The 22,194-nt window shown below is 35.3% G+C and overlaps 1 protein-coding gene, 1 long non-coding RNA gene and 2 pseudogenes across 3 annotated transcripts; 3 read left to right on the top strand and 1 right to left on the bottom strand.

Annotated features, from left to right (window-relative positions):
- Positions 1-1,205: 1,205 nt before the first annotated feature.
- Positions 1,206-5,795, top strand: LOC114714680 (uncharacterized). Of its 2 annotated transcripts, XR_003737472.1 has the most exons (3): positions 1,300-1,313; positions 4,612-4,749; positions 5,432-5,795. It is a non-coding gene; the product is annotated as an uncharacterized LOC114714680 (long non-coding RNA). The 2 variants fall into 2 exon arrangements; XR_003737473.1 differs by lacking the exons at positions 4,612-4,749; positions 5,432-5,795 and adding an exon at positions 1,463-1,828 and having other exon boundaries at positions 1,206-1,313.
- A 5-nt stretch (positions 5,796-5,800) lies between these two features.
- On the top strand, positions 5,801-8,158 carry LOC114714671 (phosphoribosylglycinamide formyltransferase, chloroplastic-like; the record flags this gene model as incomplete). The annotated part of the gene is made up of 5 exons (XM_028899431.1): positions 5,801-5,996; positions 6,277-6,373; positions 6,696-6,872; positions 6,976-7,102; positions 7,488-8,158. Coding segments are annotated over 5 exons (711 nt in total), but the record flags the coding sequence as incomplete, so codon positions are not given.
- A 1,328-nt stretch (positions 8,159-9,486) lies between these two features.
- LOC114714672 (alkaline ceramidase-like) lies at positions 9,487-12,487 on the top strand (annotated as a pseudogene).
- A 1,491-nt stretch (positions 12,488-13,978) lies between these two features.
- LOC114714679 (phosphatidate cytidylyltransferase 2-like) lies at positions 13,979-21,421 on the bottom strand (annotated as a pseudogene).
- Between the last annotated feature and the right edge of the window lie 773 nt (positions 21,422-22,194).

Here is a 22,194-nt window from a genome sequence, read left to right on the forward strand (position 1 = left end):
CATTTTCAGATAATAGCTCTAGGGCTGGTCCGTCAGGGAAGGCAGCGAAGGCTTAGCTATCAAGTTTATCTTGTTTAGCCTCCTTTTAGTCATGTGATGAGTATTGTATATTGCCACATATAGCTCTTTTTGCATACTCTGATTTAATCGAGACTTATGGTCTTAATTACTTTTGTTGCTGGGTTGCTTGGGTCTGTAAGCTATGAACCCACAATAACTTTTGAAAGTAGTTGACTACTGTTGGTTTGGACAAATTTTATTCTGAAAATATCATGTTATGGGCTTAGAGATTAATTGTGATGTGCTGGGCTTTGCAAAGCCCAAGGCCTAGTTATTGTGAAATATTATTAGTTACGGTATTCATATAATTTGCTTAGTAAAACTCTTATAATCATGATAGACATTTTGAATAATTAGTTCAGGTCTTTTCTATCATGATTAACATTCTTGGCGAATCAAATTTCTTTTTATAACCATGGTAGCCTTTTCAAATATTATACTAAGATTCTTTTCTACCATGGTTAGTGTTATTAAATTTGGAGTTTAAAAAGGTTAGTAAAAGGTTGGAGATAAGTGATGTTACATGATGCATGGGGGTTATTTTCGGTGAATGAAAAATGACGTTCTTTTTATTGCCTGTTGTTCTACCTTCTCCTTTTCTTTGCTATTTTGCCCCCTCCTTTTGTGTTGGCCCTGCTCCCATTGTTGTCTGTGATGTGTGCAGTGATTATTATCTAATGGGTTGATAGGGACTTTGTATGGGCAAAGTCCCACATCGGGTAGTATGGGTTGCTTGATGGGGTATTTAAGCCAATGGCTCTCCCTCCCTAATAGCTAGCTTTTGGGGATTGGCTCTCCAAAGGTTTGGGTACCTATCAATGGTATCAGAGCCGGTGGTTGAGGCATCGGAACGAGCCGCTTTCTTCATAAATAGATTTATTAATATATAGATGAAATTTGCTTCCTTTTAACTTTTAACAAAGATCGAAACGAGCTGCTTTCTTCATAACAGAGAACGTCCCAATGCTAAATTAATAGGAAAACACGTTAAGAGCACATTTTTTTCCGCCAAAAAAGAGAAAGATAGGTTACAAAAGGGATCTAAACGCAGAATATATTCTGCGTTGTTATGATCATCTTTGGAGGCTCACTGGGCCGCACAAAATGACGCAGAATCAGAAACCACGTACAGCGGACCACCGAGCTTATGAAAGGTCCATAATGAACATTCATCCATCACTTCTTCCAGCATTTGGAGGCAAAGGCTACTATGGAATGAAAGTACATAGAGCAGTAATTGCTTCTGGTGCAAGGTATGCTTCTTGCAAAATAGAAGAAATCTGGGAATAGAAGAAATCCATTGAAAACAAATCTGACAATTAGTCTATTTGTCTAGGGCCAAAATGAGATTTTATTTGGCAAGTGCTTTAATAAAATGATTTTTCCATGTTCTCACTTTCAGGAGCACCGGTTATATGTAGAGGTGGTTGAAGCTTTATGTGAAGAACGTATAGTTTGGAGGGAAGATGGTGTTCCCCTCATTCGAAGCAAAGAAAACCCCAGTGAGTTAAGCTAACAGAAGTAAAGACTGGTCCTTTAATGAGGTCTTGAGGTCACCCTGAAGATCTGATTTCACTGTCATATGGTTATAGCATACATTCTTTCAACACTACTTTTCACTGCAATACCTATCACTTGATGAAATTGTCTTGCAATTTCAATGTTTTCTGCTGGTGGTTTTGGCCTCATAAAGCTTGTAACTTTGACAAAATTAGTGATGAATAATGATATGAGTATCAGATGGGTTTTGAGGGGCCCCTGATTAGGATTGTGGGATTCTTCTCGTATGTGCGCCCTTGGCTTCTAAAAGCTGTTGGGCTCTGTACGACTTCTATACCTGATTAAGAATAACATTGATCAAGTTCAGATCATCTGCTGTGATGGTAACATTTGTATCTTCATTTGACCTTTTAAATTATGAGAAGAGATCTCAGTACTTATCCAACTGATGATAAGTTCGGATAGTTGTTACTTTGTAGGCTGTTTTGGATTACATTGGTTTCACAAAATTTTTAAGAACGATGTGCTCTAATGTAATACCTCTAATAACTATTCCTTTCATTGGGTGTGGAATTTTTTGTTACATGCTCATATTCACACCCTCATCTTGCTTTCTTGGGATTACATGAAGTTCTAACGAGAGTAAAATTTCTTTTTGTTTATTTTCGGATTTCAATATTAAATTTCTTCTGTATATTTCGGTCTAGATCCAAGCATATTGTAACAGTCCCAGCCTGGCGCATAAAAGGCATGAATAACTAAACAAGTGGGGATTAATTTTGTTTTATTAAAGGTAAGTCATTTTATCATTTTAAAATTATATTCATAATAAAATAAAAGTTATATTTTTAGAAGGAGAAAACTTAGATCCAGTTCATTACGTCGAGTCCAACCAGTTCACCAATCAACATGCGCCACCTGGATTAATTGAACACCTCACCATTTCACACCGTCTCCCTCCATTAACCAGCCGCAAGTTCCTAAATCTACAATTCTACCTGCTATTGTGGAATTAATTACACTGCTCAGCGGCTATCAATTGATTCCCCATTCACGGGTCACGACAAAACAAATCAAAGTGGTGCTTCACTCCTCTTTTGATTAAAAGACTGTGCTTCATTTCTCTCTATCGACAAATTGAAAGGGGATGGCTGGTACAAGAGAAGTTTGCTCTTGGAATTATACTGATATGAAATTTTTATGCATGAAGGCAGTTCTTTGATTTTTCAAAACCATGGGTACCTAAACATCTTTGGACTAGAAACAAGGTCTTCAACTCTTTCAACGATAAAGAAAGATGATGACAAAGCAAGAGCGAGGGAAGAACCTAGAAAGAGCGACTTGAGCAAGATTTGACGGCATCACGGCAATCACAATTCTAAAACCAGGTACTTGCTCAGAATCTCAGGTCATTGATACCCAATACCTACAAATCATGATCGCCACTCCTCTTCACTGATCATGAATCCACAACATAGATTGTTGCAGTCCTCTGTTCGTGAAGTTTCCTCGACTGACAATCCACTTTGCTGAGCGCACTGCCACTGCCCTCTCTTCACCGCCGCTGCAACTGCTTGCCCACTATTGCCATTTCTCATCGGCTGCTGTCATTTCTTCATGATCACTGCTCGTAAACGGAGATAGGGAGGAGAGATCCATAGTAGCAAACAGTACTGTAGATTTAGGAAATGATTGTATCTTCAGGAATCTCCTGCCTTCTCTGAGGCTCAAGTTTCACAAGATCTTGGTAATGCTATCTCAGATCTCTTTCCCCTGATGTAATATGTTTTGATTTGTTAATTTTTGAAGCTCAAGCTTATCTTGTTATTCCAAAAAAAAAGAGAGGAAGGAGATGATTAATTTAACGTTGCGACTCGTTAACGGAGGAGAAGACGCTGTGAAATATTGATGTGTTTAGTGAATCCAGGTGGCGCATGTTGATTGGTGAACTGGTTGGACTGGACCTAATGAATTGGATATAAGTTTTCTCCTTTTTAGAATTAAAATTAGATCACAATCATATTTACTTGAGTGAAATAATTATTTCTCTGAAATTTATAGTTTGCAAAATTATTTGATAGAAATTTATGAAATTCCATTTAAATTGAAGTCATCAAATGTGTTTCATTTCCCATCTTCTCTAATGTCTATTGAGAACCCTGATCCTCCAAAACTCAGATGCCCGTGCATCTGATTCAATCGCGATGCTTCCTATAAGGTTAACTTTCCAAGAAGTACTCTCTTACACAGGAGTTGTTGCCCAAAAAAGAAAAGAAAACGCATTAGAGCTAGTTGGGAGATATCTAATTTTAAATATAAGATTTTAATTATTTTATTTCTTATATTTATTATTTTTTTAAATTAATTGACTTAACTTATAAAATAATATATAATTTACTATTACATATGATTATTTTAAAGAGATCATGTCACTTTTATTATAATTAATTGATTAATTAATTAATTCATTCATTCATTCATCTAACATTTTTAATTTATGAAAATTAATTGAGTGGTTTTTATATTAAGAATTGAAAGTAGTGTATTTTATAAAAATTTAATTTTTAAATTATTTAGTTACCATTTTTTAAGTTATAATATTTTTTAAGGCTACATATTAGAAAGCATTAGAAAATAAAAATTAAGTATTATGCGAGGGAAATATGAGTTTTAAATTCTTAAAAAGTTAATACTTTGAACGAACTAAATAAGATAGATTTTCAAATTTTTCAGGAGGTTTAACTTCTCCCCTCCAATCTATAAATGCGTAATTGAATCATAACATTTAAATATAATAAAGGTATACTTTGTCGGCGAAAAAAAAAAGGTTATAAGTTGCAACGCTTTTATGCACTTCTTTGCCATGTGAAAAGATTAGTATAATTTAAATTTCTTAATAAAGTTAAATTACTCAAAAACTAAATATAATATAAATACGAAAGGAAAACAATGTTATTGACTTCTTTTTTTTAAAAAAAAAAAAATGACAGAGAAAAATTCCTGCGCAAAAAAAAGCAGTATTGATTGTAACCCTGACTCGCATGCCGAGAGGAGATTCTCCGCCTCATGCTTCTGTTATCCTCCGTTTGCCGACCCAAATATTAATTAGAGAGCGAGAAATTGTCCTGCGCAGAAGAATGAGATCTACTTCACCAGAAGCGTTTTGCTTTTCTTGATTAATCTGCCCAAGTATGCTGCTCCTTTATGAGTTTTCTTATCTATATATTTACCATCCGATTTTGTTTTGTTTTCGGGTTTTGTGTGTCTATTCACTTTGCTTTTGCTTATTGTTTTGGTATGAGCAATGATGGTGATTGTTGATCCTCCTATAAAGTCTTCGGATTTTGTCTTGACCCCTGCTGTTTGGAGAGAAACAAAAATTGCTAAGATTGGATATTTTGGGCAAATTTGGTATAATTGAATTGGGGCAAGATTGTGAGCTTCTCTTGCACTCTCCTCCTCCTCGGGGGTGAGGTATTTCATCGTAAAAAAGGATTACTGTTTCTAGGATCTTATTTCTGCCTTTGGAGAATAAATAATTAATGTCGTATTTCCACATTCCAATCAGATGCCCAATGATTAATTAGGTTGTAAGTTATTGGAATAAGCAAACAAGTCAAAACCTTGATAGACTGTTATACAGGGTCATAATTCCAAGCATCATGCATTGATATTAAAAACTGAAACAAGTCTTTTGACTATTGATTCCTAATGATGTTGCACAGATTATTACTTATTTTTGTCTATCATGCTTTACTTTTTAATAAACATGTTGCTATGTATGAAGTATGATTACTGCTTGTTGAAGTACTTTCATCTTCAGTTTGTAGTTGGAAATAAAGGTTTTGGCATGTTGTCACATGATTTGCAGGGATTTCTAGCTACAGCTAAACATGCCAGTTTGAAGATGACAATAGCAAAGATAGTATATAGCTTTTGGGATCCAGTCATATCTACAGCCTGATTACCCAGCAAAAAACTATACACGATCATCTGCAATTGCAGAATTTCAAGTTTTTAATTTATTTATCCATAAAAGGATCATAGCTACTATGGAAGTTCAAAACTTGCTTTTAGCGGTTTGTCCAGACTTATCAGTCCCATTGGATAGATATGGAAAACAATCATGCCTTATTAAGTCACCTCAATTGCCTTCTCCATCCTATTGTTCTTTCATTCAGTTCCAGAAACTGGCATCTAAGGGAGCCTGTAACTGTATTACCTACAAAGTGTCTTCTAGAAGAAAATTGAATGTAGTGGTAATTTAGAACGTGGGGTTTTCACCACAGAGGCTAGCAACTTGAGTGCTCAAGTCAGACGGAAAAAGCTGGCTGTTTTTGTCTCCGGTGGCGGATCAAACTTTCGTTCAATTCATGAGGCATCAATTCAGGGATCAATTCATGGAGATGTCTCTGTTTTAGTTACAAACAAAAGCAGTATGTATTATTTTAAACCTTTATTCTCCTGTACAATAATGTGGGATCTTTGCTTTTCTCAATTATTAGTCCTTTTATTTTGTTTTTCCTTTTGAAAGATCTTCATCTCTCATTCGTGTCTTCTCTTTACTTGCATGTTTCATTCTTTTTGCTTATTGTGGGTAAGGTCATTACTGCTACTAAATGTCATCAATGTCAAAGAAGCCCTTTTCCCTTGTACATTAATGTTGTGCATTAGTAGTAAATTGGATTGTTGGTTTCTTTTTCTTTCCCTTTGCAGACTGTGGGGGTGCAGAGTACGCCAGAGATAATGGCATCCCAGTTATACTATTCCCCGATGATGGACTATCCCCTGGCGATCTTGTTAATTCTTTGAGGTCATACAGATATACAACTTTTTGAGCTGTCCTTTTTTTTTCCCTCCCCTTTTTGGTTAGTGAAGAAAAACAGAAAACTAACTTAGCCTCTGTACTTTAATTCACTAAACTTCTCTTCCATTTATGGGAATAATAACACAGCAATCTCTACAGTTACTATGGCTGTGTGAAAATATCATCTTTTCTATTCGTGAGTCGAGAATAATGTTTGTCAAGTTCAGATCTTCTTAACAACAATTTACCTGCAAGCGAATGTATTGGTGAGACCTGGTGCATAAATACGTGGCCATGTCATTAATATATGAAACATTATCTGCATCAGGAGTTTGGAGATTGATTTTATCCTTCTAGCTGGGTACCTCAAACTTATACCAGTGGAATTGATCCGAGCTTATGAAAGGTCCGTAATAAACATTCATCCATCACTTCTTCCAGCATTTGGAGGCAAAGGCTACTATGGAATGAAAGTACATAGAGCAGTAATTGCTTCTGGTGCAAGGTATGCTTCTTGCAAAATATTTCCACATATGCTTATTGCCATTGAGTACTACATGTACTTGGATCTCGATTACCTTATCTTTATTTCTCTTATATGTGTTTAGATATTCGGGACCTACAATTCATATTGTCGATGAACACTATGACACCGGGCGTATCCTTGGCCAGCGTGTTGTGCCTGTGCTTCCTAATGACACTGCAGAGCAGTTGGCTGCCAGAGTTCTAAAGGAGGTGGATAATTGGATATTTTTATGTCATTGATCCCTGCCCCCAATGGATTATAGAGATGAAACAATTCTCAAATTGATCCCTTCATAAAATTATATTCTCATTTTAGTTTTTTATGATCCCCTTAAAAAATTGTGAACAAGTGACTTTGCTGATAGCATTTATTGGTACCATGTGGCATTAGTTGTGCCCTGTTATTAAGTCCTTTAGCAAAGTGGGCGACTCGGTGATCAGATTGGATGTAAATTTGAAAATGATGGACAAACCTGGGAATAGAAGAAATCCATTGAAAACAAATCTGACAATCAATCTATTTGTCTGGGGCCAAAATGAGATTTTATTTGGCAAGTGCTTTAATGAAATGATTTTTTCATGTTCTCACTTTCAGGAGCACCGGTTATATGTAGAGGTGGTTGAAGCTTTATGTGAAGAACGTATAGTTTGGAGGGAAGATGGTGTTCCTCTCATTCGAAGCAAAGAAGACCCCAGTGAGTTAAGCTAACAGAAGTAAAGACTGGTCCTTTAATGAGGTCTTGAGGTCACCCTGAAGATCTGATTTCACTGTCATATGGTTATAACATACATTCTTTCAACACTCCTTTTCACTGCAATACCTATCACTTGATGAAATTGTCTTGCAGTTTCAATGTTTTCTGCTGGTGGTTTTGGCCTCATAAAGCTTGTAACTTTGACAAAATTAGTGATGAATAATGATATGAGCATCAGATGGGTTTTGAGGGGCCCCTGATTAGGATTGTGGGATTCTTCTCGTATGTGTGCCCTTGGCTTCTAAAAGCTGTTGGGCTCTGGACGACTTCTATACCTGATTAAGAATAACATTGATCGAGTTCAGATCATCTGCTGTGATGGTAACATTTGTATCTTCATTTGACCTTTTAAATTATGAGAAGAGATCTCAGTGCTTATCCAACTGATGATAAGTTTGGATAGTTGTTACTTTGTAGGCTGTTTTGGATTACATTGGTTTCACAAAATTTTTAAGAACGATGTGCTCTAATGTAATACCTCTAATAACTATTCCTTTCATTGGGTGTGGAATTTTGTTACATGCTCATATTCACACCCTCATCTTGCTTTCCTGGGATTACATGAAGTTCTAACGAGAGTAAAATTTCTTTTTGTTTATTTTCAGATTTCAATATTAAATTTCTTCTGTATTTATTTCGGTCTAGATCCAAGCATATGGTAACAGTCCCAGCCTGGCGCATAAAAGGCATGAATAACTAAACAAGTGGGGATTAATTTTGTTTTATTAAAGTAAGTCATTTTATCATTTTAAAATTTATTCATAATAAAATAAAAGTTATATTTTTAGAATTAAATTAGGTCACAATCATATTTACTTCAGTTAAATAATAATTTTTTTGAAATTTATAGTGTGCAAATTATTTGATAGAAATTTATGAAATACCAGCTAAATTGAAGTCATCAAATGTGTTTCATTTCCCGTCTTCTCTAATGTCTATTGAGAAGCCCGATCCTCCAAAACTTAGATGCCCGTACGTCTGATTCATTCACGATGCTTCCTATCAGGTTAACTTTCGAAGAAGTACTCTCTTACACAGGAGTTGTTGCCCAAAAAAAGAAAAGAAAAACGCATTAGAGCTAGTTGGGATATATCTAATTTTAAATATAAGATTTTAATTATTTTATTTCTTATATTTATTATTTTTTAAAATTAATTGACTTAACTTATAAAATAATATATAATTTACTATTACATATGATTATTTTAAAGAGATCATGTCACTTTTATTATAATTAATTGATTATTAATTAATTAATTAATTAATTCATTCATCTAACATTTTTAATTTATGAAAATTAATTGAGTGGTTTTTATATTAAGAATTGAAAGTAGTGTATTTTATAAAAAATTAATTTTTAAATTATTTAGTTACCATTTTTTAAGTTATAATATTTTTTAAGGCTACTATTAGAAAGCATTAGAAAATAAAATTACGTATTAATTGCGAGGGAATATGAGTTTTAAATTCTTAAAAAGTTAATACTTTGAACGAACTAAATAAGATAGATTTTCAAATTTTTCAGGAGGTTTAACTTCTCCCCTCCAATCTATAAATGCGTAATTGATCATAACATTTAAATATAATAAAGTTATACTTTGTCGGCAAAAAAAAAAAAGGTTATAAGTTGCAACGCTTTATGCACTTCTTTGCCATGTGAAAGATTAATATAATTTAAATTTCTTAATAAAGTTAATTACTCAAAAACTAAATATAAATAAATACGAAAGGAAAACCATGTTATTGACTTCTTTTTTTTAAAAAAAAATGACAGAGAAAAATTCCTGCGCAAAAAAAAGCAGTATTGAATGTAACCCTGACTCGCATGCCGAGAAGAGATTCTCCGCCTCATGCTTCTGTTATCCTCCGTTTGCCGACCCAAATATTAATTAGAGAGCGAGAAATTGTCCTGCGCAGAAGAATGAGATCTACTTCACCAGAAGCGTTTTGCTTTTCTTGATTAATCTGCCCAAGTATGCTGCTCCTATATGAGTTTTCTTATCTATATATTTACCATCCGATTTTGTTTTGTTTTCGGGTTTTGTGTGTCTATTCACTTTGCTTTTGCTTATTGTTTTGGTATGAGCAATGATGGTGATTGTTGATCCTCCTATAAAGTCTTCGGATTTTGTCTTGACCCCTGCTGTTTGGAGAGAAACAAAAATTGCTAAGATTGGATATTTTGGGCAAATTTGGTATAATTGATTGGGGCAAGATTGTGAGCTTCTCTTGCACTCTCCTCCTCCTCGGGGGTGAGGTATTTCATTTTAAAAAAGGATTACTGTTTCTAGGATCTTATTTCTGCCTTTGGAGAATAAATAATTAATGTCGTATTTCCACATTCCAATCAGATGCTCAATGAGCAGAAGCAATTAAGCAACAATTGTTTTTGAAGGCTGTTAGCAATTATCTATTCGATGTGTTGTTAAGTGTAGTGGGCCTTGTAGAACATGCCTTGGTGTTTCTTTCTTTCTTTCTTTCTTTTTTTTCTTTTTTTCTGTTTTGGCTTTTGTGGTATCAGATTATGGTTGGTCGATCTATCTAAGAGTTTTACTAATCCATGATCCTTTCTGATTTATGTAATGATTTATAGTTAAGGATGCATGTTTGTTGCTTCCTCTCTTGTGTACACGTGCAAAATTCTTGCTAATCAAAAGGAAATTTTCTAATATATCTTTAGGTTAGATGTTTGCAATTTGAATCCAATAACCTTATTCCATTAGCTATTCTTGTTTCTGTTGTGAGGAGTTGAGTTTTCTTGCTTATTATCTACACAGTGAGTGTTAGAAGACAGTGACAAGTTTGTACTCATATAGTTGCTTTGCTGACATAGGATCTGGGTGATGTTGCCTACCTCAATGTTTTGTTAATAGGGTGCTTACACTTCATGTTGACTGGACTTGATATGGCTATTATACTTATTGATTAACGTGTTGGTTGGCATGAGGTTGGATTACTGATTGGTTGAATTGCTTGCATCATTTTAAGTTTTAGCTTTCATTGGGATGACCTGCTGCCTTATGGTTTGCGGGATTTTCTAACTCTGCAGCTTCAAAATACAGTCAAACAAATTGTCAGGCTGTAGGGGAAAATGGCAGAGACGATATCTAGCTTCTGGGGTCCAGTCACATCTACTATTGAGTGTTGTGAAAAAAATTATGAACATTCATCCTACATTGCGGAATTTTACAACACATTATCCAACATTCCGACCATCCTTTTGGCACTTATTGGTCTTATAAATGCTGTAAGGCAGCGGTTTGAGAAAAGATTTACTGTGCTTCATCTATCCAACATGGCACTTGCCATAGGAAGCATGCTGTACCATGCCACGCTGCAACGTGTGTAAGTATTGATCCCCAATATCCCTTCAACGGTTGAAGTGAATTGATGCCTGGTTGTTGGTTGCTTTTATGCCCTTTAGACTTGTTTTGTTGTGTCCAATAGGTTTGGCGGGTTAGAAATATTTGTTGTTTAAATGAGGAAATGAAGACTGCTTAAGGGATGTGTACAAAACCCTTTATTTATTTATTTATTTTTCTATTTGTATTTGTGTGTGTGTGTGTGTGAAAACAGACCTGGCTAAAAGTTGCTTTGGGAAATTATTGAAAACAGAGCTTTTTGTTTTTCTGGGAAGGGTGTTCTTTTCAACAAAATTACAGAAGGTTGACAAGAGTAGCTGGCATTACTGTACGATGGTTATAATTATTTCGTAGTATTATCTGGATTTGTGGGCTATTGTTCAGGCTTCCATCATTAAGACGGTGACTCTTGTTTTTTTTTTTTTTTTGGTTTGGGTTCAGATAGTGACTTCTTTTCTAATATGGAGTTTTACATTTTGGATCAGTAGCTTGAATAATAAGTTCCTTAACATTGGTTGGATTCATGAAAGTTTAGAAGCTTAAAATAGGTTCTCTGTCTTGTTGTCCTGGCCGAGTTGGAACTTTTAAGGTGTTATCTATGATGGGTGGATGTATCCAGCTTGTGTCCTGGTGGTGCTGTTTTTTGATGGAGTGGGCCCTAATTTCATTTCCAAATTTACTGACATAGGATGTAAAGTATGGTCCTTGTACCTATAAATCTGAGTGCTTGCTCCTGCTTACTATAGTGACTTTTCTTCATTTGTTGAATCATTGGATTGGGCTGTTAGGTGTGTGTCTATGATAAGTATGTGTTCTTTTTATTTAATGTGTCAATCATTAAGTCAATGTTTGTTTTGGATCACTATTTATTCATCTGATTTTGCACTTTAATTTAGGCAACAGCAGAGCGATGAAACTCCTATGGTATGGGGGTGCTTCTGTACATGTACATCCTCCATTCGCCAGATTGGCATTACCGCAGTACAATGCCCATCTTCCTCTTCCTATATGGTGCTGTTTTTGCCATCGTACATTCAGTGGTCCATTTGGGTATTGGCTTCAAAGTGCACTATGTCATCCTATGTCTCCTTTGCATTCCAAGAATGTACAAGTATTACATTTACACTCAAGATACATCTGCCAAGCGCGCTTGGAAAGTTATACTTGGCTACTCTTGTGTTAGGCAGTTTGTTTTGGTTCATTGATCGTGTTTTCTGCAAGGAGATATCCCGCTTTCCCTTTAACCCACAGGGTCATGCTTTGTGGCATGTCTTCATGGGTCTCAATTCCTACTTTGCAAACACATTCATGATGTTTTGCCGTGCTCAACAGCGTGGGTGGTCTCCTAAAGTTGTCCATTTAATGGGCATTTTACCCTATGTGAAGATCCAGAAACCAAAAACCCAATGAGAGAACTTGAAAGGAGAATATGAAAGCTTCTCCATCAGCTTACATTTTGGCAAGCTAAGTTATTAGCAGACTATTTGTGTTCATGCTCAATTTTTGGTTTTGTTTTAGGTTGTCTGAAATGATGATTGATTATTTTACATATTTTGTTATAGAAGTAGGACATGTGCCATATTTGTGGTCATACTGGTATTTTCTTGAGCCTGGACTATCCCTACGTTTAAAATTGCTTTGACAACCAAGACCGTTGTTTTGCTGTACTGGATGTTGTTGGACACGAGATTAACCCCTCAATATTCTAGTTGTAATGGATTATGACTTTACTCTCGCCAAATTTTATGTTGAGCTCTTTGAAATGTCATGTGCAGTTGCTGTTGCTTTCATTGGGAATTGTTCCTTCAGGAGCTTAGCAGTTTTAGGTGGGACAAATCATAGCTGCAGTTTTGATATTTTTCAATCAGATTCTCTAGTTAGAATATAGCATGTGGATATAGAAAACTTCATAGCAAACAGCCGAGTTATCTGTACCTAGATTCTGTTCTTCTGGTAGCTAGGACATTATGTATCTGTGCCTTCTGCCTTGTAGTGGTCTGAGCTGCCAGTGTTGTGATGCTTTTAAAAGCTATCCTAAATCCTTGTGTTTTATCCAATTGGAATTTTGTTGTAGCTTGGGAATATTCTTGCTGGGAGAAAGTTCAAAATTTTTGGTGATCTTTCCTCTTTTGAAAGTAATATGTTGTTCAAGTGGGGATTCTTACTGTTTACATTTGCAGGATAATTTGCGTTAGTTTTAGCTGCATACGAGATCGAATGTGATCTTACATAGAATGTAATTTGTAAATGACGGTGAATAAAATATATTACCTTCGGTCCTAATTATAAAATTTCGTTTGTAGTTTATAAACATGGTTTTATAAATAGGACTGGAGGTGGTAAATTTTTTTTCCTTCCCTAGAATAAATACATAATTTCAAAGTAGTGGCGCTCTAATGAATCCTGTTTGAGGGGTCAGGTGTTTGAAAGGTCAGGGAGTGCGCGAGATAGATGAAGCATTTGATTTTTAAACTACCGTTCAGAGGCATCAGTGCGCCGTGGTAGAAGATTTTTAAAAAAAATGTTTTTTAGACGACGTTGTAGAGCATGGTTTGGTGAGGTGACATATTATAGGAGAATGACATTTGGATTCATTGCCTGGTGACTCTCTGGATATTGACAACTTTGGTATCACATATTAACTGCTTTTTAAAAGGAATAACCAATACATAATTACAAGAAATTGTCATTCTCCATACAGGAGACTTCATGTTATTATATGTTATTCTCCCATCGGGAGTTCAAAACTGGTACCCACTTGAGGGAGATCCATGTTTTGCCACATCACTGCCTCTCAAGCATGATGAGAGGATCCAAGTTTTACTTTGACGAGACACGTATCATTCACAGAAATGGATTATCAAAGCCATGTCATAATGCAGTTGAATGTTTCCCAGAACTTACAAAATTATGAATTTATTATCAAATCTTCTAGTAAGAATACAAGATTTATTTTACAATCTATCCAGTATCACAATGTTGCCTCGTGTAAGGTCACACGTCATGATTGAGACTCCATGAAGTATTACATCAGAATTAATTAGACAGATTTTAGGTCTTGGTCAAAATTCAACCACGTTCTGAGATTCTGAATCACAATAGTGTGCGATTGGCCAAGAGAAAGGAGAGATTTTAATGGTCACGGTACACTATACACATCTTGACAGCTGCCTCAATCTTTTTAATCTTTTCACTCACGTAATGGCTAGCACACATGTACAAATATATCTTCCATTTCACTTGTGAATGAAACGCATAAAGTGTGAAGCTTTCCAACGTGGATCTACGACTGCCCTACGATCTTCCCTTCCAGCATTTGCCCAAGCCTCAGATACAAAGCTTCTTGTTCTTCGAAGGATAGGTTCATTAATATCTGAAGCAATCAGAGCCGTTAAAATCGCATTTGTCAAATGTTAAGTTAAATACAAAGGAAAACTCATGATATAATTGACACATTTACCTGATCCAGAACCAGTTCAACTGAGAAACTTTGAGGCACAACAAATGATTGATGATAGATGTATGCAAAAACAGCCATCACCATCTACAATGCGAAAAGACAGTAAAAAATTGATTAACAATAACAAGAAAACCTATGAAGTATGACCTATTTGAGAACCATCAAGTCATTTTAGCCGCTTATTCTTTTGAAAAGAAGGAAGAACATTTCATGATAAAATAGATGAACCAATTCTGCTCGTGTATATTTTAATTAGAGGCAACAAATAAACCAATGCTTAGTCATGCATCCGGCCAAAATACTTCTTACATGATGGTATGAATATATACTTTATTCTTGACAGCATGTTCCTAACATCCCTACTCACTACTCAACCACTTCATAGGTTATTATCAATGCCAAATGTTCATTGATCATGAAAGGATCCTAGAATGTTTTCAAGGATACACAAATATAATTGATAAGATTTTCTTCCAATCTGCACATTTACTTATAGCTCAAGTGCCCGTGATCATTTTCAATGTTAATCTTTCCGTTGGATTGTGTTTCAGGGGGAATGAGGACGCAGGATGAAACTAGGCAATGCTAAACCTAGTTTTCAAATTATGAAATAGAAAATATCTACTCAGGCAGAAGGGATACCTACATTGGTGAATGCGTTATCAGTATCATGTAAACATGCTATGTTCAATGTTGGCAATGTGTATGTATGTCAATACTCTACCTGGCAGTCCATTCTGTCAGTAATTCCACCATGTCCCGGGATACTGTCACCAAAATCCTGCAGAATTGAAGAACACAGAGAGAACTGTCAATAATACAAGATGGCTGAAAATAATATTTGCTCGCTGCATTGCAAAAGCGCCAAGTCCAGACCTTTATTTTAAAAGCTCTTTTGAAACCACTTGCGAAAAAACCTCCAAAAGGTGCAATAATAGAAGCAAACAAGCCAATACAGAGTGCATGCCATTGCACTGGTAGGATTGATATCTCTCTCCATGGAAACTGCACCAGATTTATGTCAGAGTCGTTTAGAGATTGTGGATTGGCACCTCATAATTACACCATAATCATCAGATTTATAAGCTGAACTGGCATGTAAAAGATGTGAATTTAAACTTCAGTAGTAGTTCAAAGATCCAATGTAAACTGCAGAGACATCAATTTTAGGTAAAATCATCCATTGACTCAGGGTCGTTAGCAAACGCCCTCAACTAACCAAAAATTTCTCCCTGAGCTACCTTCTTTCAGGATGCAGATATTTCTGCTAGTTCTCCCATTAATGTCATTGACCAACATTCCACTTTAGACTCTTTCATTTGTCACTTCGCATGCTCTTATTGGTTAGAAATTAAAATACAGTGGTTAAAATATTAAAAGAAGGGTTATGCAAAAAGGGAATCCCCAAATTCCCAAAACCAAAACCCGAATTTTAGGAGCAGATAATTGATCAGTGAGCACAAGTCATGTGAAAGATGAAAGAGACTAAACATTTGAGTTAACATGGTTTTAAGGGGAGCTAGCAAGAAGATCTAAATCCCAAGGGTAATATTTCAATGGAGCATTTGCCATTCTCAACAGTGGAGGGAGGATGCATGTGAATGACCCGTGTTGTGTGTGTTGGAAAAAGAGAAGAGGAGAGATGGGGTATTTGCATTCGCCTCTTAATTTGATGGGGCAGAGAGGCACACATAACACCCTTTTAGTCTATGCAAACAAAAGGATTTCAAATGACTTTTCAAGGAATGACAGCATAAAATTTCCAAAAAACTAAGAGGTTCACAGAAAACGCGGGATAGATATCAGTTGCATTACATATCCTGTACTGTAGACTGCTGAGCGGAAATCCTCGAGTTACAATAATTTTCAAGCCGAAATTCAAATACTTACAAAGAGAGCAAACCCATCCTGGTAAGGCATAAGACTCTGGCTTAAACAGTGGGCCTGGATCACAGTGAAGCCAACCAGTTGATAAATCCTGCATGTTATTTCCAGGGAAATAAAATTAAATTACTTATTTGTTGAAAAATGCCCCATCAATGAGCTATGGTCTCTTGAAGAGCTACCTTCCTAGGACATGTTAGCCACTTAGAGCGACCCATGAGGTTTGCTAGCTGCAAAAGGAGATTTGTAGAATTACGTTAATGTCTATATTACAACTTCATTTCTGTACACATCGAAGGGGAAAAAGCAGGGATCTGCTGTTAAATTAAGGCGAGTCTACAGGTCTTTTCCTTTTTCATAATCACATGCACATAAATATTGATCGACATATCTAAATGCTTAAAAGCTTTTTACTTTCTCTTTTTTTGGCCCAGAAGAACAGAAGAGAAGTTTAATACATCAGAAAAGTGATTTATAGGGGATTCCCAATAGCATACTCTGTATACTAATAATAACACATCATACATTTGACTGACTCATGAGGAAATCTAAGAATGTGAGATTTAGGCCCTCCACAATAAAAAATGATAAACCAAATGAATAGACAAGGGAAAGAATCGCGAAAACAAAATAACGATTAGTGGATGCAGAAAAGCAATGGCAAGCAATACACGTGTCTTTCAAGTAATTTTCTGACACCATTTGAGATTTAAGAATAACAGTGCAATGTGCCAACCGTAGACCCATCAGCAAGACCAAACACTATTGGCATTACCACGCAAATTTCAGGACTTTCACAAGCACGCTTTTGTGTAGCTCATTTAGGCTGTTGCAATCAAATAAACTTTGATTAAATGAAATTTATGTTATTTTACGAGTGATTATGTTAGTTGAATATCTCTCCCTCCAAAAGGAAAAAAAAAATCCATCTTCATTACAAAATTGAAAGTCAAGCTCACCAAAAATGCAGAGATGATAGTTGTAACCGATGCACCAATAAAACCTTCCCATGTTTTCTTTGGAGATAGCTTTATCAAAGGGGTTCTTCCGAAGAAGAAACCAAAGATATAAGCAGCAATGTCACTAATGACAATAAGGGAGGCTGGAAGAAGAAACCTGCAGAATGAGCCCGTTGTCAGAGAAAATAAGCAAAACGTTTAAATATCAATTATTTCATATGGTCAATTCCAAGTATACAAAGTCTTAAAGCCACCAAACAGCAACTGTGAAGTATTAAATATAATCACAAAAAATAAATAAATAAATAAATATGGGCAATTCAAAATGAAGAGCCAATGTCACCTAAAACAAACTAAACAAGAAAAAGGAAATGTATTTGGCCAACTCTAATGAAGGGAAAATGGTTGAGTTGGGAGAGCGCTTGGTGATGTGCTAAATAGATCCTATGCAAATAAAAAGTATGAATTGACGAAATTTTCTCAATCTATAAGCTTGTTCATCTTCTAACTCAATACCTGACTACAATCTCAACCACGAGATCCAAATACAAACTTCTTGCAAACAAATACAGGCTGTAAGAATATGATAACTTCAAATGATCCAATACAATATACCAGAATCCCCGGAAATATTTTTACTCATTCACTGGTTATGTGTACAGCAAACTGAATGACATACAGAAATTATTTCTATAAAGCAGTTCTTCATATTTTAAACTCAACGCTATTTCATAGTTCATACCAAAAAGAAAAGTTCAGACCTCAAGATATGAACTTAAACTAATTTCTTAATTTGTTCGTCTTGGCACTTTAATTTATGCTTATAAGCACACATAAAAATACATACTACTACCTCAAGTCCTTGCACTCTAAAATGTTAAAATATATACAATTCAGCATCAATAACCTGTCAAATAATTGCACAAAAGCAGGTCAACTTATAACTATAATATAAGGAATAAACGACATTTTGGTCAATCCAACTCTTAAATTTGTCCTTGTGGATAACGAGCGACAGCAGCCATCAATTAGATATCATGAAAAAGACAATCCAAAAGTGACCCAGAATAATTATGAATGCATTTTCAAAATACTCATTAGTTCCCTCAGATAGACCATATTACCAGAATATTCCTTCAAAAATGTTTGCCACGGTGAAGGAGGACTGTGTAAACACAACAATCAGAATCATGTGTGTCCAGGCATACTGACCAAATTGATACTTGTACATCTTCTTCTTTAATGTGAGAATGAACCACATAAATCCTGAATTCAGTCATTGAAAGGGAGGAATATCAAAATATTAGCATCCATCCATTGACAAGAAATGGCAAGTAAAACAACAATCTTCAAATAACTAACAAGAAATATATCAAGCATTTGACAGACATTGCTCTAGGCTCTAGCAATCAAAATTACAGGGTTAACGTGCGCAAGATACCTGCAATGTACAAGGAGTAGCAGATAGCCATATGATATTTTACAAGGCTGCTCACAAGCTGATATAAACTTTGTCTAAGGTCACTGTGTTGACAAGGCGTTGACTGAGAATACGACCATACACAAATAACATTGCAGTGAAGAAAAAATGCCTGAAATAGTTAGTTAAAAAATAAATCAATATCAGTAAAAAGGACATAATCAACAAGTCATCTAATAATTATTAAAATCTGGCCTTTCAATTACTACCTCTTCTTATGAAAACAAATAACACTGTTACGAGGGCAATGAAATAGTGAAAATACCAATTCAAAAGCCTAAATCCAGGCAGCTGCCTATCTTCATGAGATCTTCTAAGTAGATTGAAAAGCTCTTTTGCCATAAAGATCTGGATGACAATAACCATGGCTGTAATGTAGAGGTGACCCATGTAGATGATTAACGCAAAGCCCCCTATCATCCAAAGGGTTGAGTATGCACGGATCAACATGGACTTGTATTTGTTCTTGTCATGAACAAGTAAATGGTTCCCATTTGCTTTGCTAAGTTCTGTATCAGTCTGAGATAAAGAAGTTATCAAATGAATCATTTCCTGGTTTACTGAAGTTTTTCGTAAAGAAATTGAGCCTTGGTTCTCAAATCATTCAACTTATTACTACAGCTTATTATATTAATTTCCAGTCAGAGACAACAAATGGACATTACCTAACCCATTACAGATGGAAAAAGTAACTAATTTTTAAATTAAAAAAAAATCCTCAGCGATTATAACCTTCCAATGATTGTTTTCCCCAGTTATAATTGCTGGACAATTTTCAGGTTCCATTTGAATTATAGGATCCCCCTTCAGTGTAGGTGGAGCCATTTTCATATCAGTGCCACCATTACACTAAGCAACTAGCAAAAAGTTTATATAGCTAACCTCATTGGAGCGTTTGCGCTGCCTATTTCGAAATGTCGGAGTCGAAAAGGCACTAGTAGTAGCATCCTTATCCTTCTGCATAGCTCTTCAATCAGATGTTAGCCAGTTTTGAACAGTGTAAAAGGGGCACGTGAAGCACAGGATGTAGACACCTGAAAAATAGATGGCATATGCTCTTTTGGCTTACATGAAGCATTATTCCCAAGAAATCTATTATCTATTATTAGAACAAAGTAAACATCTCAGGAGGCCTGATTAAACTCAGGAGGGCAAAATGTCACATCATATGGCAAGTTCTAAGGTAACTGAATCAATCGAACATCCATTGTCCAGGAAGGGATAAAAGGGAAAATGTCAAGCCTCTGGCTGCAATATTTGAATTGGCTAAGTGAGCTTTTTGCAAATGGTCTTCCTTTGTCATTTTCCATCCTATAGAGAGCTAGATTCTCCCCTATACCTCTTGCATATTTTGCCATCCTTGTGTAATTCACAGCATCTCATTCCTCAACTGTGATCATCTTCTTTTGACACCGGCATCTGCATGAGCTAAGCTTCATGAATAACAAACGATCCTAACTCCAACATGTAATTACTCACCCGCCTCATCAACCACATCTTTGCCTCACCACTTACTCTACACAAATTTCCTGCTTCATAAAGCATGATGCCATAGCTAACATTTAGTAAATGCCTAATATATACCTTTGAATTCTAGGTATCCTCAATGACACACAACTCATGCCGCCCACCTCACTTCATCAAACAAAGTAATCCTTAATCTCATAATTTTATCAAAATGAAGGTTCTAGTAATAAATGTTGAAGCTCAAGCTTATCAACTGAAGTTAAAAGTTGCGAATAGTGACCATTATTAGCTCTATAATTGCATGAAAGCATAGGCACAGTACTGATTCTCAATGCTAACGCAGATGCAAAGTTTAACCAGAAAGGAACATATTCGCAACTATTGCATAAATAGTACTGGGCAAGTTTGGCTACTGACTGCACCTAAAGATGCCCCTCATGAGTAATTTAAATTTATCCGCGCCATGTTACCGGAATAAAATTAGATACTGATGCCCAAAATCTCCATTAAGTCGTCTTACGTGGGATCTATAACTTCCAATTTAGAAGAACCGACTATTTATTGTATTAATGTCCGTATTAAATTAAATGAAACACAGAACCTTATTCCCAGAGATGTATAGACAAAACCAACATAAAACGACTGCTGCATTTCTCCAGGTAATTCGGATTTATGCCTGAACTTCAACATCAGTCAATACCGTTCGAGTCCCCAACTCCCCACTCCCTCCCTTCATATTGAGTTTGAGTATCAAACAAAACCAGACGTGCAAGAATTTTCAAGAAGCTCACGGGAGTAGCCTCCGGTACCTCACCTCCACGAAATGCGAGCGACAATATAAAATAAACACAAGTGGTGAAAAATAGAGATGAATATCAAAGAATAAACAACATTCAAGGCAGGAGACTAGATTTAAAATCAAGAACAGTTGTTTCCAGTGAAATTTCAATCAGAGGTGAAGTACTCGAACCATAAGATCAAACCAAGCAGAGAAAATGCAAACAAATATCGACAAATGAGATATCTAAGAACAAGGTAGCGAATAATGAGTAATCGTGAAAGCACAAAACCTGTTTGATTCTCCTAAGAGGAGGAAGTGATATACAAAGATGGAAGACTACAAAGAATGAAGAAGGCAAGCGAATAGGAACATTAATAGAGGCCGAAGGGCTAAAGGCAAACGAACGACGAAGCCTTCTTTACTAGAAAATTAGTTGCTGTACCAGGAAAAAATAATATTGAAGAGAATAATACCAAATTAAATTATATATGTTTCTCACTTTTTTTGCCAACTATATATAATTTTTTTCACTGAACTTTATTAAAGTTATTCCATTTTATATTTTTGAACATATATTATGGAAAATATGTTTAAAAATACAATGGAAATAATATATTTCTCTGGAAAAATATTTTTTGATTTTAATAAAATATTAGAAAATAGAATGTATAGTTCACCCAAATTTATTAGTTTTATTTTTCTTTTTTGGGTTGCTGGTTCAGTTTTGCGGCAGATACAAAATTTCTAAAATTCTAGAGAATGTGAAAAAATAGATCGGTCAAATTGAAAATACAGGGTTGCGCGCCTGAAACGTGGGAGCATAAGCTGGTGACACGTTAGCAGGTCATATGTTCATTCTTGTAGCTATATAGTTTATATCCGCGCATGACATATAATAATATAAAAATCATTTAAATCCATAATAAAATTTGTGATATTTTATAATACTTTTGAAAAAATACTCCCATTAATGATTCTCCTCATCCTTAATAAATGATTTTACAACTACAGAAGAGTATTTAATGAGGGGCAGATTTTAAGAAAGATAAAAAATAATTCAGACGCAAATAAGTTCCACAATTATGTTATTTATGTTATTTTTAGCAACTATGTATTATAAGACTTTCAGTTTTAATTATAAGATCTTGTTTATA

This window comes from Neltuma alba, unplaced genomic scaffold (assembly GCF_004799145.2).
Source record: "Neltuma alba isolate B1F8T4 unplaced genomic scaffold, ASM479914v2 tig00011524_pilon, whole genome shotgun sequence".
NCBI lineage: Eukaryota > Viridiplantae > Streptophyta > Magnoliopsida > Fabales > Fabaceae > Neltuma > Neltuma alba.